Source organism: Brachycentrus maculatus, unplaced genomic scaffold (genome assembly GCF_059751285.1).
Source record: "Brachycentrus maculatus isolate JH-2025_06_01 unplaced genomic scaffold, ASM5975128v1 h1tg000068l, whole genome shotgun sequence".
NCBI classification, from domain to species: domain Eukaryota; kingdom Metazoa; phylum Arthropoda; class Insecta; order Trichoptera; family Brachycentridae; genus Brachycentrus; species Brachycentrus maculatus.
Window position 1 is genome coordinate 484,721 of NW_028280822.1, and position 18,794 is coordinate 503,514.

Here is an 18,794-nt window from a genome sequence, read left to right on the forward strand (position 1 = left end):
CATATATTAAGTTATTAAATATCAGAACATATAAGTAAATTGACAACCGTATAAAACGTATAGAAAGAATTAAATATTGAAGTGATTATTTTTCTTTTTCTAACCCTTTGTGCACCCAATGGTATATAGATCAATGTATCGTATCAACGCACCGTCATGACGCGTCATCCTGATCGTATTAAAGTATTTTAAAACTCAATTTTAATTCTAATAAAACTTGGTTTTAATACAATATTTTTCATTTATTGTTTCAGCATTCACTTTGTGGTAAGACATTATGAAATTTTAAATGAAAAACACTTGTTTTTTTACCACTTGAATTTATTTTATGACTAGTTTTGGAAGCTATGCTGCCATCTTCAGGTCTAAGTGTAAACTCAGTTTTCATTTAGACCTGAAGATGGAAGCATAGCTTCCGAAACTAATCGTCATAAAATAAACTCAAGTGGTAAAAAACAAGTGTTTTTCATTTTATATAACAATATTTTTCAATTTATTTTGAAGATTTGATTCATTATGATAAAACCATTTTTGGAGCTTTACCTTCCAAAGTATTGTAATTGTACAAAGTTTTGATTCCTGTAGAATATTGTGAAATGTTTGTTGGTCCTGAATAAAATTAAAGTCGTGTAGAATTCTGAATTTTATTTTATTTTTACTCTAAAATAACAATCCTGGATTAGTATCATGTATTAAATAAAATTTACCGTATGTGGCTTTATTCCATGACTCTATCAAACTTTGAAGGATACGTGATAATACACGGCGTTCCATTCTGAATACTTATAATTTTATTGCGTGGTTGGAAATGCGGTAAATTAACTAATAAATTGTGAAGTAAAAAGATACTCTTATTTTAACGACGTTATCATCAGTGCCAGATAATTCACTCAAAAAATATTTACCAAAAAAACAGAACACAAAAGCACATTTTGGTAGGGTTGTGTTCAAGGATGGATTCGAAATGTCTCAACTACAATTTGAAACCCATTTTCAATAATGAGGCACTAAGGTGCACAAATAATTGGGCTTGTAATATAAACAAATATTTATCTTTAAATTAAATTAAAAGATATTTCAGAACTACATATAATAAAATGTAAAAGACAGAAGTTTCAGTCTATAGGCAGATGTGTACCTATATAATTTTATACATTTACGAATTTTTTAAAAATAAATACTTAATGAAATTGATGAATTGATATTAACTGGAAGTGTGTTTCAATCACTGTAATCTGTAATCAATACAACTGATTTAAAGAAAAATATATATATGAAGAAAAGTATTTGCAGTATCCATTTTTATTTATATATATATATATATATATATATATATATATATATATATATATATATATATATATATATATATATATATATATATATATATATATGTATACACACACCAAGTAGGTCATTATACAATATACTTTATGAAACAGGATATTTTGTATTTATATTAAAAGTCAAATATATATTCAAATTTTACGAAATGGTGTTATTGGATTCATAATATTATTAGAATAACAAAACTGACTGTTGATATGCAGAATACATTAATAAATATTACGTATTTAAATTTTATATGATCCCTTGTATTTTCTGGGATTTCCATTTAAATGGTTCGTTCTAAAACTTTGTCGCCCATTTCTGCGAGTAAATTTTAGTTCGTTTAGAGCAGGCCTGGCCAACCCAAATTGCACCCCGGGCCGCATTGACGACCTAAAATTTCCAAATGCATGTATATATATATATATATATTTATTTATAAATATATAATATATATATATATATATATATATATATATATATATGTATTTAAATAAATGTATATATATATATAAATATGCTTATATATATATATATATATATATATATATATATATATATATATATATATATATATATATATATATATATATATATATATATATATATATATATATATATATATATATATATATATATATATACACACACACAGTAGCAAGCAGCCAAATCTTCCCAGTCAGAAATTATCATTTTTTTAACATATTTTTTTTTGGTTGTGATTTCTTGATAACTTTTCAGTCTAAATTATAAAGTAACACCTTTTAAAGATGATATATAAAAATGTGGCAATTTAGTTACCAAAATATTTTTTTCATAATTATATAATTAATTTGTAGATTTTCGATTTTTTCGCACAAAAAAGAAAAATGCTCATATAATTTTAAAAAACCACATATTTATTTCAAATAAAATTGCATAGGTTCTTTAACACTAACAATTATCAAAAACTGACAAGATCAGTACCTAATTTTTTGTTCCTTTTTTTTTATTACTGCTTCAATACGTTTTAGCATGGATTACATCAAATTTTATATATAGTTTTAGGAAAATTATTCAAATCACACTTTTCCGATGATAAGTTAACGACAGGGTTCAGGTCAGGACTATTTCCGGGCCAATCCAGTGTTGGAATTAGATGAATTTTCATAATTGATTTAGACACATATATCAAACAATATTACAAACTTTGTTACAAATAAACCATGTTACGAATAAACCACATGACCGCAAGCCACACGTAAAGGCGCCGCGGGCCGCACGTAGAGGCACCGCGGGCCGCGGGTTGGCCAGGTCTGGTTTAGAGTAACATGGCGTCGTTTATATTAGTACAAAACTCGTTTAGTTTCAGTCATAGGGGTCGATTCATCCATTACGGTACATGAGGGCTGCAATCACGCACCAATATGCTTCAAGACTACCAACAAACCCTTTTTAATAAAACTTGGAGGCAGGTAGAGATAAACTTGATTAGATAAGATGTGAGTACATAGTGCATATACATATAAACTTGGAATACTGTACATATAAATCTTAATATCGTCAACTTTATCCATTGTGTCTTTCTCCAACCTGCCTAAGTCTGCCGGAAAAAAGTAAAATATTTATTTATCTTTACAAAAAATTACTTTGATATAAAATCTCTATATGTCTCATTTTCACATAATTATAAGTCGACCGGTTTCAAAGCTTTATAAAATATAAAAGTGTATTGGAGTCGTGAATAATTATTTTAAACTCTGTAGTATCCCATTGATTTTAAAATTATATTATTCTGAAAATCAACAACTCATTAATAAGTTCATTGCAATACCTGGAGTAGAAATGTCAGCATTAAAGCCTGGTCTGGTACCTGAAGTGGAGGGCTGATCACCTTGTAAATTACGTTCAACATATAACTGCGTCAATATGATGCAGAGCCCTACGCGAATAAGGGTTAGAAGAAGAAGAAAAAATCGAGGATTTTTTTTTATACTCTCATAGTCGTCTTAATAGGGATTCACTGAAAATCCCCTGGAATCCCAATATCTCGGGATCATAATCCCTTATTATGATACAAATATTCTAAGAAGCTTAGGCTGAAAACTTTTTATTAAAAATCCATGTTACTTGGTTTGAGAAATTAATAAATGAGTCAACAAAGTTGCTGCTAAGTATGGCAGGTATATTATACGAAACGCTCACTTTCAAACTACCATTTATCGTTCAACAACTAATCCGTCCAAAACCTTCAATAAATATGATTTTAAGTACAACTATGGGGTTATCACACATTTGTAGCGAACTAAAGTAACTATGTAGTATAAAAACTTATTTAAATCTATAATCTTATACAATATAATGCTATATTTTTATTTATTTGCTATATTTTTAGATATTCACAAACACATAATTCATTCCACCGGAGACCACCGGAGAGATCACATGTCTGTTCACGCCTGATTTATTTATTACATATTTTTTAGTTTTTAGAATAAAGGGGAGAGGACCGTACCTTGGACAGGTCCGTACTTAGGGCCATCGGTTCCCGACGGTCACTTTAACGGAATGAAAGGGTAAAACAAATTTATGAATCGAATAAAGTTTAATAAAGCAAAGAAAGTTTGCAAAAAGACGAGTGGTGTGCCATTCTATTCTCTCTACCTACCCCTACGGAAAAGCGGCGTGATGGTTAATTTTTTAGTTAGTATTAGACATTAAATAACAAAATGAGCTGTGGTTTCAACAAGATGGCGCAACATGCCACACGGCGGGTTCCGCCATCAATTTGTTCACCTCTAAAACAAACACACCCTATATTAGAATATTTCGAAACGAGAATTGTGTCTCACGTTGCGCTTGGTTAGGGATTATGCATTTGACGTAAATACATAATCCCCGTTATAAAACCGAATTAAAGCTTATAAATATAGACATTGTCTTAAAATTTTAACTAAACTTTTATTATGTTTAAACAAAAATACCAATGTTGTCTTTTTTAATATCTTTTATCCTTAGTAGTATTTGATACTATATTATTTCGTTTCTGAATTATTTGTAATTCATAAACTGAATATTTTTCTTTCAGTACCGCCTGAAATGTATATAACCTTAGAAGTAAAAAGACCAAATATCGCTTACTCCTTTCAACAACGTCATATATCAAAAAAATTGATTTTTCTGTAGATCATTTTTAAAGCTTAGGAATATAATAAAATACGTTAAAATAAATATCAAGACACTTATTGAACTTTTTACTGTGCAACAGATCTTTTTAGGTAAAACCTGAAGGTTTTTTCTCCAGTTGAAAAATATTTAGTAAGTATATTTAAAAAAAATATTAAACAATACCTTTTCTTCAAAATGCAAAAACAACACTTTCTGCTTTGTAGCGGGTAAATATTAAGTTGAAAATATGCCGCTTTTGTTGGGATACAGTACATTTTCTGGGAATTCCGACAACATGCACAACTGAAAATTGACAAATTTTGATATGTGACGTTGTTGAAAGGAGTGAGCGATATGTCTATTCATATAAATATAATATGAGTATATTATTCGATTCTTTCAAAAAAAGAGATGGCAACATTTACAATCATTATTAAATCGTATTAACATAATAATAAACTTGTTATTCGATGCATTCACAAGTTTAGATTGCTTGACCTTTACTGGAGTATGAACTTAAATTTGTTAGGACCTAAATTAAATTAGAAGTCACCGACGATGATAGACATTATTATTCATGTAAACCCTTTGATATAGCAAATTGCTCGAATTTTTAACGAAATTATACGAGAACCTATCCGTGTAATATCCTGACCCTAACTTAATTGTAAAGTGTTCATGTATTTAAAAAAGTTCCCAGAAAAAACAAAGGAGAAAATGAGAATACCTTTTACATATAGAAAATAATGTTTCTCTGGATACTCCGGTACAATTAATTCAATTTGCCAAAAAAATTGGAATTGAAAATCGCAATAGGAATTAATTATTTTCAACGTAGGATGCAATTGGCATTGGAATAAAATATTGAATATACTGGAATTTAAATTGAATGTTGATAATTTTGTTATTTTATCAATATAAATATAAATAAAAAAATGTAAATATAAGTTAAAAATCTCTAATCTTCTGAAGTTATTCCCTGATTGCTTTGAAATTTTAACAAGTGTAGCTTTTGAATTAGTTTATGTTTTTATATCCCACGGACAGACATATCGCTCACTCCTTTCAAGAACGTCATAAATCAAAAATCTTCAATTTTCAGTTGTGCATGGTTTCGGAATACCCAAAAATGTACTATATCCCAGGAAAAGAGGCATATTTTTAACATAATATTTACCCGCTACAGGGCAATAAATGTTGTTTTTGCATTTTGAGGAAAAGGTATTATATTATAATATATATATATATTTTTTAAATAAACCAAATATTATTCAAATGGAGAAAAAACCTTCATTTTTCATACATTGAGTTATATTTTTAATCTTTAAAAACGTATTGCTGAAAAATCAAGTTTTTTTATTTATGACGTTCTTGAAAGGAGTGAGCGATACATTTAAAGTTTTTTTTACTGCATTGGTAGCGTTATCTCCTAAACGTAATATCAAACACCCATTACAAAACATGCTTCTTGACATCTGCTGTTATTAAGAATTTCATCGATTGCATCGTTGGTATATCAATTTATCATAATTTCATTGCTATACTAGCATTGTGAAATTAAACATATTGTACATGTGTGCTTTCTATTTCCCATTTTACCAGACTGAACCACAGAACGCGTGTTTAGATACAGCTAGTTCATAATAAATTGTACTATTTAACCATTATATGTATTAAAATCAATCAATCAAATTATATGCTGAAAACAGCCGTTTTTTAAGCGGTTTGATAATATTATTAAAGTGGTGCCCACACCCGTGTGGATTCATTATGTTAATAAAATACATTATATATGTTAATTTGGAAGAGGCGTAGAATTTTTGCAAAGACATGGTGGTATGGCGTTCTATTCTCTATGCCTACCCCTGCGGGGAAGCGGCTTGATGGTTAGTTAGTTTGTTTTGTACGAGTAAATAGATAATTATCTTAGCCGACTACATTTGGTGTCGAATTTACGTCGAATATATGATCAAGAGTTAATTTGACGAAAATTGTAAAAAAAAATAGCATTTTTTTAAAGGAGGAGTGATTTAACAAATAAATGTGTGTTTCTACAAGTATTTTCATTGTATTTATTTGAGCGTGTATTTAGATAAAACAGTATAATGTGATATCGTCGTTTCCACGGTAACTACGTAACAAGATATCATTGGATATCATTTTCTGGGAGTCGCGTTAATGTTCCGATATACGGTAACAAGCCGATTCTGTAGGTTTAATTAAAGGACAAGATCCAGTCACCTTTGTACGTACAAATTCTAAACGGAACTTGACACTCACAGAGATCCTGGGACTAAATTACGAATTTCCTGGGAGAAAAGCAGATATGTAAATTCAAGGGTCTTATAGAGTTTACTATATAGGTAATAAACCTTTACAAATACACACACACACACATATAAATATACATATATACCAGATAACGTATATTTTATATACTGATTAAAGTTTAACGGTTTGCCCATAAACTTAAATTAATTGAATTAATTTTTAACTTAAGTCTTAATTAGCAAATACCACATTTTAATAAAACCTTTTGTAATACGTGTTTCTATATAAATTCTGAAAAACAAAAAAAAAGCAATATATATTCTTTAAAAAATCGGTCGTGACCAGACATGTGACCTCTCGGGTGGAATGGATTTGTGTTTGCGAATATCCCGGTAATTAATAAATTAAGTGATTAAAGCCAACATCACCGTATACCTTCTGGATATGATAATTAATAATGAGTTTTAGATTGAGGGTTGAAAACCGAGGTCATCGTATTTACTCAGACTGCAGAGGACACAATAAAGTTCCACGGATCATTGCACTTAATTTTCCGACAAACGTACAATTTGTTCACTTGATTTCTCCCTACTCTCGGTATTTTATAGTACGTCGTAAAGAAGGTAAACTGCTCGGTAATAACTTTGTGTCGCACGTATTCGTAAAGCCACACACACACTTGCATGCCAATGCACTTGTTATATAACATTAATTGATTTGAATAAAAATAATTATAAAGAACTAAACCTTAACACATACTCATACAGATATACATATTAATATATATCAATTAATATGTATATACGGCCCGGTAGGATATTTAATTTCTAAAATCTGGTCCGGCTACTGGCCAGATTTTAGAAATGAGATATCGTTGGCTACCCATGCTCTAATTCATAAAACATATCCAGAATCATTAAAACATTTTAAACAGGATATTCATCAAACACGACTAATTTATTATTAATTTAATTAATAATATTTTTCAGACGATGTAGAACCTGAACCTGATGTGGAAGAAGGAGAAGTTGTGGAAGCTGTAGTTCCTACTGATGAAGAATCTTGCCGAGGGTACGCCAAGGAAATAGTAGCTGGTGAGGAGCGCCCCAAAGTGAACTCTGGTCAACAAACAACCCCTACAGACGGTGAGTTTATCCGACACTAATAAAACATATATATACGTTTCTGTCCTAAAACTATGTACATTGATTATCACTGATATTCTATAGTTCTTGAATCTTGAATAATATGTTATCAATAGGGGACATTTGAAACAAAATACATTCAAATTATAAACATATTTATATATACACACACACTTAACCCCCCTATAACGTTGAGATAGGTACCGCGTTATCGGAGGGAACTTTATATTGGATTAATGTTTTTAATTTTTTTTTATTTTAAATGACTATTTCAGTCTTTTCCGCTTTATAAAATGTAAAAATTTAATTTTTCTAGGGAGGTTTACTGTATAAATGTCGGTGGATTGATAAACTCAGGTCCTGACCTGTTTCGAGTTATATATATATATATATATATATATATATATATATATATATATATATATATATATATATAAATATAATATAAGAGCGATAAAGAATTCTAAATGGTTTAGTTACAGCAGACCGTTGACTACTTTAACACCCTATTCAGTTTTAATCCTTTGGGTGTTCGTGAGCGTCGTTGTATTATGAAGTTTTTTTAATTCAAAAGGTTTGTGTTCTACACGAATCCACTAAGAGTTATTGGACTCATTGGGAGATTTTGCAGTGTTATCTGAGATGAAATCGTAAAAAAGTGCGTTGAGAATTCAAGTGTTTCAAAACTCATCTGAAGATCATCATGAAGGAAGACCACCTGTGCCTTCTAAAACCAAAAAAACTTCTAAAGCCAATAATGTTCCAAAATTCAGTAAATAGTGGCAAAAAAAGATGACAATCAACAATTTTTTTTTAAATAAGCAAACAGATCATACCAGACAATTCAATACATAATAGAGAGTGTTGAAGATTTAAAACAATTAGTAAGATAGGTTCGTCGAATTTTATCGTCCACACAAACGGAAGCTTGTTTGGAAAATTGAAGAAAGTATCTTGCGATCTACGAGCAAAATGGTATAATGAAACATGAGTCCCATTGACCAAATCCCAAATCGTAAAAAAATACTAGGATCCGTACTATTCTTCAAGTTCCGGGTCCAAATGTTATCTGTCAAGGTAATGGATAACGTATTCTAGGTTGTTGCAAAGTCTGCTTGTTGACTATCTCTCATAGGGAGACACAATAACAAGGTCCACTAATGCGCTGAGCTGATACCAAAATTGAAAAGGAAAATAAAAGTTAAAAATAAGGATATTGTCAAAGAAAGTGCTGTTAAGGACAGACATTCCAGCAAATAAGACGTTGGGGCCTATGGCTGTTACTCACAAAGCTGGGTTTGAATTTGTTCAATACCCCTCTTATTAGCTTGACGTGAATTTCGAACCGTAGAGAGGTTACGCACTATGTCGATCAATGGTAGACAGGGGTCGGATGAATACTGCTGGACGAAGTGAATAAAAGTCTTGATGAACTAGGTCTAAAAATGAGGCAGAAAAACTTTTCTCATCCACTCCAAAATAGGTCAGGATCTAGAACATATGAATCAATCCTCGAATTCAATATCACACTTTTACCATTACTTTTACAAACACTTTTCCATTATCTAACCAATTTCTAAAGCTCTTTTTCACATGTCGTAACGATTCAGCAATTTGATGTAGTTAACCTCACGTCCAACCCCGTTCCAGGAGAACCAAGCTAATTCCTTAGAGGGAGGTGCGAATGGCTCCCCCTTTTATTCTACACTTTTGTATGATTGTACGAGTATTGTATAATAGGTACTTGAAACAGAACTATTCTCTATTATCATTAGCATTCCAATAATGATTGCTGGTTCAGTATCGAATTTAGAATATCTTTGTAGTCTTAGTTTATTTTTAAAGAGCATTTTCCTTTCAAAAATAAAAAATTAAATTTAAAAGTTTTGAAGCGGTGCATATTTTTTCCAATTTCCGCTATATTTCTTCCTATCTTCTTATATCGCTTCCGATATTTCTTCCGCTTCTTAAGTTTTTCTTTGCTATATGTGTACTTCATAATATTTATTTATATGCTTTTCTATTATATTCCCACTGTTATTTCTACTATCGTGTTATTTGGCATTTTTATTTTTAATGAAACAAGAATAATAAATTTATCATGAATACCACTTTCAAATATTTTGCTTTAACGATATATTAGCCCATTAAATCCAGAAAAGAATAATTTCTAATTACCATTATTGAAATATGTTTTACCGAAAACCGATTTTTAGTTTTACGTTTTTATTACTAAAACCAACAGAATATTTACAACAACAAAAAAAAACAATTTCAATTATAGGATTTAATTTAAAAGTAATATAAAAAAACTTTCATGCACATAAGTATGTACAACCATATAATGTTATAACTTACATTTTTTAATCGAGTAATCTAATTTTCAAATTAACATCAACAATACTTCTATGAAACGTTTTAAAAGAAATATTATTGATGTCTATTTGAAGTAATAAAAAAGTGATTAAAAGTTTTACTATGGTACACTTTTTACAAAATATTATACTTAAGTTTGACACATTAAATAAGTAGATTTTATTTTGTGACGTACTTTCAAATAATTGCGAACAATTGCTGTAATATTTTATGTTTAACATATTTTATAATGTTAAGACAGATTTTCGACTACTTATAAAAACTTGCTTTTGATCTATCGCTCATCTGCCAGATAAACGTCACAATCAAAATTTTAAACATTTTAGCGAGATTTTATCAAAGTTTTATCAACTAAAGCTTTTATTATTTACTGTTGTATTTCAGACTTTTAAAACAGTATAACGACATGACTATCTGACAGCCTGCTAAAAAAATCATGAATTTTAAGTTGTGACCTTCTCGTAAATTAGCGATATGTCGAATACGTGTTGAGTAAAATATTTTACCGGTCGGTATCCGTTATGTTAGCGATCATGTACATTTTGGAAAACTGCATCAAAAAACATGACAAAAAACAAAATGCAAGGCTTTTCGCAGTGTGTAAGCCAGAGGTCCTTAACCGGTGCTCCGCGAGTGCTCTTCCGCGTACATTTAAAATAAAATTCTCAGAAATAACTCTGGATCAATTTTGGATTTTTGTTCAAAACAAATATACTTAGCTCTCTCCACAAGGGCACTGAAAATTTTATTACAGTGTTCAACCTCATATTTGTGTGAGCTAGGTTGCTCGATAAAAACCAATATAAAAACGAAGAAATGCGAAAGGCTTAGCAATTTGGATGAAGAAATGAGAGCTCCTGTATTAAATATAGAAAGAAGCATTATACATTCAATAATTTTAGCCACAAAAAGTATCATTCAATTATTAATGTCTTTTTATGTTTTTTTTTCCTTAATGTTATTTTTAACATGTTTGTTACAAAAAAATAAAAATAAAATAAAGTTATGTCTTTACGTTTTTTGAATCTTTAGTTTTGGTGTACCGTGATGAGATCAAAAGTACTCCCTGGCTTAATAAAGGTTCAGAACCACTGCTGTAAGTTGTAGGATCCAATCGGGGTGTTTGTGATGGAGCGCGAACTGTTGCCCGCTTGTAGCACGTGAACTTGTGAACGCAATCAGTAAAAAAAATCGCGGAGCGATTTTTCGAAAAAAAAATCAGTAATATTATTTTCAATTTGGAGTATTTATATAATAAATTTACAATACTCAATATATTGTATAAATATTCCAGCTAAATACAAAATTTGTTACGCAATATATGAAATCCTGCATGACAATCAACTTTTAAAATACATGCAATTTAAATGCTGTAATTAAGTGCAAAACTATGAGAATGAGCGATTTAAGTTGTTTTATTTGATATTCTCTCTAAACCTTTATTCGCACATAAATGGTGCATAGGGCACTACATCATAAAAACGCAGTTTTATCTTGATCGTAAATGTGCATCATATAAACGCAGTGTTATCGTGAAGGAAAGGTGATCAACCCTCCACTTCAGGTACCAGTCCAGGGTAATATTGAATAAATATTGGATTGAAAAAATCACTTGTATTTATTAGGCCCCTCTTGGGATCGAACCCGGGCCCTCCAGAACGGTAGCCGAGCGTACTGTTCATTACCCAATGGAGGTGGACAAATTATTTGATTTAATGATTATTACTACATTAATGAATTCATGCAAAGTACTTACCAAATCAATTTTTCAGTCATAAGTTATGATGATAATTATAATGCTTGTTATTTTAATTTTTTGATTGATGGTACTGAGATATGAATATGTAAATTTATGCTTTTATTTTTAATATAATGTATAAATTAATGTAAAAAAAATACATTTTAGTTTAGTTAAAGATATCCTTTTATTTAGGTATAAAAATCAATCAATCTCTGAGAAATAATTATTTTTGCTTGGTACAGTTTTCTTAGATAACTTTAGTACAAATAATTTCCCAAGTTTCCCTCTTGGGAAAGAAAATTAACTCTCGATCTGAGCTAGAGTAAAGTTTCATCCATTTCATACAACTTGATCTAATAATGTATTTTGATAGACATTCTTGACAGATTTTGTTAACAATTATGTTGATAAATGAGTATCAGAGTTATTGCTTTACTTATTTTATTTGTTAAATATTCTACAAACGAAAAACTAACGAAGCGATCATAATCTTTTTTTTTATCAATGAATAAGTATTGTTTAATATCTTTAAATTATTTTTATTTTTTATTTTTTGTACAATGTTAAAAATTCGCATCAGAATTGTGTTTTTTCTTACTGATTATCAGGTAACTGGATTGAGGTACTTGATGTTTGTTATGTTACTGTCTTTCATGATACCGTAAATTAAGAAAACAGCTCGGTAAGCAGTTAGATTTACATATATATATATATATAAATATATATATATATATATATATATATATATATATATATATATATATATATATATATAGATATATATATATATATATGTATATATATATATATATATATATATATATATATATATATATATATATATATATATATATAAATAAGTAGTCTTTTTAAATTTTCACTATCAGTTAGATGAAACAATGTTTGCGCTAGCGTAATTACGGTTTATATCATTTTTCAAATTAATAAAATATGGTATTGTAATAATATTTTTTTAGTAAAAACTTGACAAAAATTTAGTTCTGGGACCTTTTTTGTTTAAATAAAAGTTCTGTATATAACAAAAAAATTGCTATCAAGAATGAGAGTAATTAATATCAATTTACTGGTCTATAACATAAAACGGACATGAAAAAATAAGTTTATATTTTACATTAAATAAGAACATATTGCTTTTTTCGAGTAAATTTCATCAAACGTTTCTACAAGAACAAAAGATATATTATATCTCTTTTATCATTTAATGAATATCAATTTGCAAGTTTTTGAAATATACGTGAAACGAAATGGATATAAATAATTTTAAATTAAATGGAAAACAAGTATGAGTTTGTTTTTAGAGTACATTTTTTAGAAGCTTTTACAAATTGGATTCCTGAATTACTTTGAACTTCGCGATGACGAGAGTATTCGTGTAAGCTCTATTTGCTGCGTATTGTATATGTCTTCTTCAAATGAATGAAGGAAATTTTCAAAAAAGTATTTGTTTGAAAAAATATATACATATATTCTCGATTGGTTTTTATGTGAAAGTCTACCACTGCCTTAAGTTATTAAATACTAATTACCAGTTTTACAGCAAGATTGGGCATCTGAGGTAATTGTGAGAACTAAGAACAGTTGTTCTAATGTAACAATAGTGAGAAATTTCTGGCAGGGACGTTTGTCTTATATTTTATTATTACCTAGGCTTCGGGCACTTTCACTGTTGCATTGTACATTTTCTTTTACTGTCTTGAGCATCTCGGGTGTATTTACTCATCTCCGTAGACCTAAGATGCTCATGATGAACGGCTTTCACTTCTATGAGAACATGATTTGCTACATTCCACGATTTAGCACACCTCAAGATTCACTTGCGATTTAGTAAGCGATTATGACGCATTGTTACATTTAATGCTCTAAGCTAACGCCTTGATGATCATTATAATAATGCTCACGTATATTAAGGAGATTTGCCAATCGTTGTGAAATAAAAGATGGTAATCAAAATATGAAAGGCATATTTTTGTATGTGCAAATGAATATTCACGGCCAGAAATTTAAAAAAATCTTTTTTTTTATGTAATTCTTTAATTGAAATTTCACCACAATTGTTCATCTATAAATTGAATGATTATCACATAATCTGCCCAAAAAAAAACTATCCATCTGTACACTTTGCTATCTGTGGGTTTCGTTTATATTTCTAATATCATAACAATTATGCAATGATCTTATTTAATATACTCACAAGCAATCTTTTTTTTATTTTATTTTTTAATCTGAAAACGATTTCATTATAATCAGTCTGAGGGCACGCCGTGAAATATTTTCGAGATTATTACCTGAAATGGTCTAAATCCTTTTATGAACGCGGTAATAACAAATTAACCATCACTCCGCTTTCTCGTCGGACTTTTCACACGTCTCTATTTTTAAGTACAATATTCACCCGTTTCAAACCATCAACAGAAATGTGATTATTTTATAACCAAAGTATCCATGACATGATTTCAACGTCAATAATTTAGTTGGCGGTGTCATTATTGCAGTGATCGTAATGAATCAAAGCTTAACCGAAAAATAATATTTACGTTAAAGTCAAGTATGCGGCCGCGTCATTTACCAAAGTGTCGGACGAAGTTTATTATCTCTCATTAAGGGACACCCATCTTAGTTATAATGTAAACATTTACGATAATTTGTTTACAATTTATCCATATACGATCATCGACTTTCGGTTAGGATAAATATCAACGAGATATGGCTTCGATGCTCCGATACATTCAAGTAAAAATAACCAATGTCGCGTGAGCTTAGCACTTGCTACTCACATGCACAGGAAGGTAAAAAACTAATAAAGCAAATAGGATTATGCATATATTATGTTAATAGTATTTAGCTTTAACTGTTAGGAAAAAATTATTTTAATCCCTTAGATAATTTCTCTCTCCAACCGATCTCGCATCAAATTCAGAGCTTTTACTAAATTAGTGAATTTGTTATTGTTGCTCGACAACACATTCAAGGAAGCGAAGAGTGTGGCGTTCCATCCTCTCTATCTACTTCTGTGGGGAAACGGCTTGATGGTAGTATTAGTAGTTAATGTGGAGGTCCACACCAAAAAGTTACATTTCCAATATTGCACAAAAAATCTTTTATGTACAAATCTGTTATGTTTACTTTGTTCTATCGAAATCTTGATTAAATTTGCGACAAAATGTGACCAACCCTGTGTTAAACCAATATGAAATCATCAAATCGTACCAAAACGTAACAATTTAGAATTCTTGATTACTTAAAATCATTTGAATGTAACGTTTTGGTGAGGACCTCTACAAATAAACATTATTAAAATTTATTGTTGTTACTACAATATCAATTTAAGATTTTGTATCGTAAACATTTTTAAAAAATTAAATCAATTTACTCAATGATTGTGTCGTGAATAATTCACAATAGTTTATTTTTGTTTATGGTAATATTAATTTAAGTCGGAAGTGCGAGTATCTTTTTAAAATATCTTTACATAAATATTGGTTTTTTGATTTCACAATATAACTGTATAGTTGTAAGGGGATGACTACGATCACTTTCAACCGCATTCAACCCTTTGTTTAAATATGTTATTCTTACATTGGTAGTTGTTGAGATCTGGTGATGAGTGAACCTTTTAGAATAGCATAAAGGGAAGTTTCTGTGGCTTTGATAATTCGCTGGATATTCCGAGGAAAGCAATTAAACTTAACTACTTATACCTCTAAAAACGCTAATTTGTCAGTAGGCTTACGCGCTTTGAAATCTAATATTACCGAACCTACCTGCTGCCACAGCCCTCTTACCACAAAAACAATATTACACTCCAAACAATCACGATATTATTAGCAGTAATAATTTATGAATGATGGTGTTATATTTTTATACAATAATTACACCGCGTTCAAACGATATTTTACATTAATCTACATACTTCTAATTAATTAGCACCTGAAACTGATACACAATCTACACTTTTCGTGTAGATTTAGCAATTCATTTAATACTGTAAATTGATTTGTTGAAGTTAAATGTTAAGTGAAAGTTGAAATATTTCAGCAATTTTTTTTTCTTAGAAGATTTCCATAGTATTGAAATTTGATTCAAAGTTTTGTATATTTTTTAAATTTTATTTTTCTGCAATATAAAAAAACATATAATTTGTAAGTAATGGATTTATCGCAAAATATGTATCTTTTGAAATATTACCTTGCAATCTTCTTAACATATTGACTGTTAATTAAAAAAAAATTGTTCGGTGCTGACGATGAAGTGATCATGGAAATTAATTATTAACTGTATCGTTGAAGCAGCACACGCCATAATTTTATAGGATAGATTTAGAGTAAAGTATGATCACAACAGATTAAGTAAAACTGATTAATTAAATGGTTATAGAATCCCAACGATAGTAATTTGGCATTAAATGGATGTGAGTGGGTAGACCGTTCAAGACGAATAAGAAGAAAGATAAACATCGAGCCCTTCCCAACATCTTGTTAGTTTAATTTCTTTTTAGATTATCTGTTAATTCGGATTAATCTTTATATGATGCAAATGAAGATAAAAACTTTTTACCTCCCAGATAGAAGAAAACTTTATCAATATCGCCAAAAAGTAGGATTACAAACTTAATTGTTAATAATGACATGAAAATCAGGTTAAAAGAAAAAACATTCCTGCATTTTTTTATATTTTGCTTATTATTGAGCTGTAAAAACTTTTTAATGAACCAACATAGTGAATGTATTACCTACATAGTAAAACAAGTATTTGTGGTAAAAAAATAATCAACAACCCTTTTTTGTAATAAGTGGGAGGTGTTGAATAAATTTGATTAGTTTAATATTTACAAAAGTGCTTTTAATTTCATATTCATTTCTTACACCAAGCTGGCCTGTTATTAAAAATAGGAATTAAGTGTGGTAAAGTAAACTATAACACGGGAGGTGGAACCTGCCTAGCTGTTTCTTTGGTATGGAATTTTTATACTGGAAAGTTTAACCAATACGTCAACTGTAAACATAAATAAAGATATGATATTTTGATAAGTTATCCACTAAAATAAAGCCGTATCACGCGCATATATATAAATAGAACCTTTACTTTGAATAACACCATCATCCTTCAGAAAATAAATTAATGTTCTAATAACTATGAATGTAGAGCCAAATGGATATGTGAAGACTGTCTAGAAAGAAGAGTTAGAAAAACCCACAGATAGAAGAGGGAGAATTCAAGTGAAACGAGGAATGAAAAGATGAAAATAAAAGACCACCCTTATCCCCTAAAGATGGGAGTCCATTAGAGAGGCTGACTGGGAGCTGAGCTACTAGGGATGTAAAAAAGTATATATTACTCCAATGGGACGAATTAAGAAAGAACAACATGCTCAAGTATTATAATTAATTCAAAAAGGGGGTGCAAAATAAGGCAAGTCGCTAATTCTTGAACACCTGATCAAAAAAATAAAAGGTATGCATGTTTCATTTCAATAAAATAAAAAAATAGTATGGTTTAAATTGAAAATAACGCTCAATATCTTCTACAAGCATATTTTTCATTTCCAAAGTCTTCCGGTCTATCTTCAATTAATCCTGTTTAAAACAAAATACAATGAAAATTTCCGAGTTCGGACAATTTCACTCTCTCGTAATCCTTAAAATTGAAAACGAGATTATCTTTCATCTTGTTTCAATACGACAATGTTCAGTAGTAATCTGTATCATTTGCTCTACATCAGACAATTTCAAATACAAGAAACTTTAATAACTGGGTTTGATTTTGTTTAACGATACTTTGTAATCTCTTAATTCGATCATTTAGTCTACCGACGAGTGTTGAACAATATAATCCGTGAAGTAATCTGACCGATAATCTGAATGAGCCAATGATAAATTGTCTGAAAGATAGTAAGTTATTAATTATAAGCAGCTTTGTATGGTGTGTTTCATAATTATATCTAATGTATTATACTATAGGGTCCGCCATCTAAAGTTTTTTTTTTCAACTAGTGCTTATTTCGTGAATGGTAACACTTAGCTCATGTCTGATTTGACAGATAATTAGTTTTATCCTTCCGCTGAGCGAATATGGTTGTGTATACGCTTGAACAACGCTGGAAAATATTGCGACATTACTTTGAAAATCATGGTAATGTTGCAGAATGTGTGCGAAAATTGCGTACGGTTTTTGGAAGAAGAGAAGCACCGTCAGCTCCGTATGTTCGTTATCTTGTGAAAAAAGTGAAAGAAACTGGCATCCTCATCGATAAACCAAAGCGTGAAAAGCCAAAAACAGTGCGTACACCCGAGAATATCGATGTTGTGGCAGAAAGTGTGCGTGAAGCGCCATCAACATCAATTCACCGTCGTTCTCAACAATTGAACATTTCGGAGACATCATTGAGACGAATTTTGCATAAAGACCTTGGTATGACGCCATACAAAGTCCAATTGGTTCAGGAGTTGAAGCCAACTGACCATCCAATGCGTTTTCGCTTCGCTGAGTGGGCCTGCGATCGACTTACAGAAGATGCCGATTTTGCCAAAAAAATCATCTTTTCGGATGAAGCTCATTTTGATCTTGGCGGGTATGTAAACAAGCAAAATTGTCGTATTTGGGGCACAGAAAACCCGCACGCATACATTGAAAAGCCGGTACACCCAAAACGAGTCACTGTTTGGTGCGGATTTTGGTCCAGAGGCATAATTGGGCCATTTTTCTTTGAAAATGAGCAAGGAGTGGCCGTTACAGTCAATGGCGATCGTTATCGGGCCATGTTGAAC

At 30.1% G+C, this 18,794-nt stretch overlaps 1 protein-coding gene across 1 annotated transcript in view; it reads left to right on the forward strand.

The window, feature by feature from the left end:
• Positions 1–18,794, forward strand: part of LOC148311287 (uncharacterized) — a 160,530-nt gene that overhangs the window by 108,541 nt on the left and 33,195 nt on the right. The window contains exon 2 of the mRNA XM_088256817.1: positions 7,737–7,892. Coding sequence (XP_088112943.1) covers positions 7,737–7,892 — 156 coding nt within the window. The remainder of the gene's footprint in view (positions 1–7,736; positions 7,893–18,794) is intronic.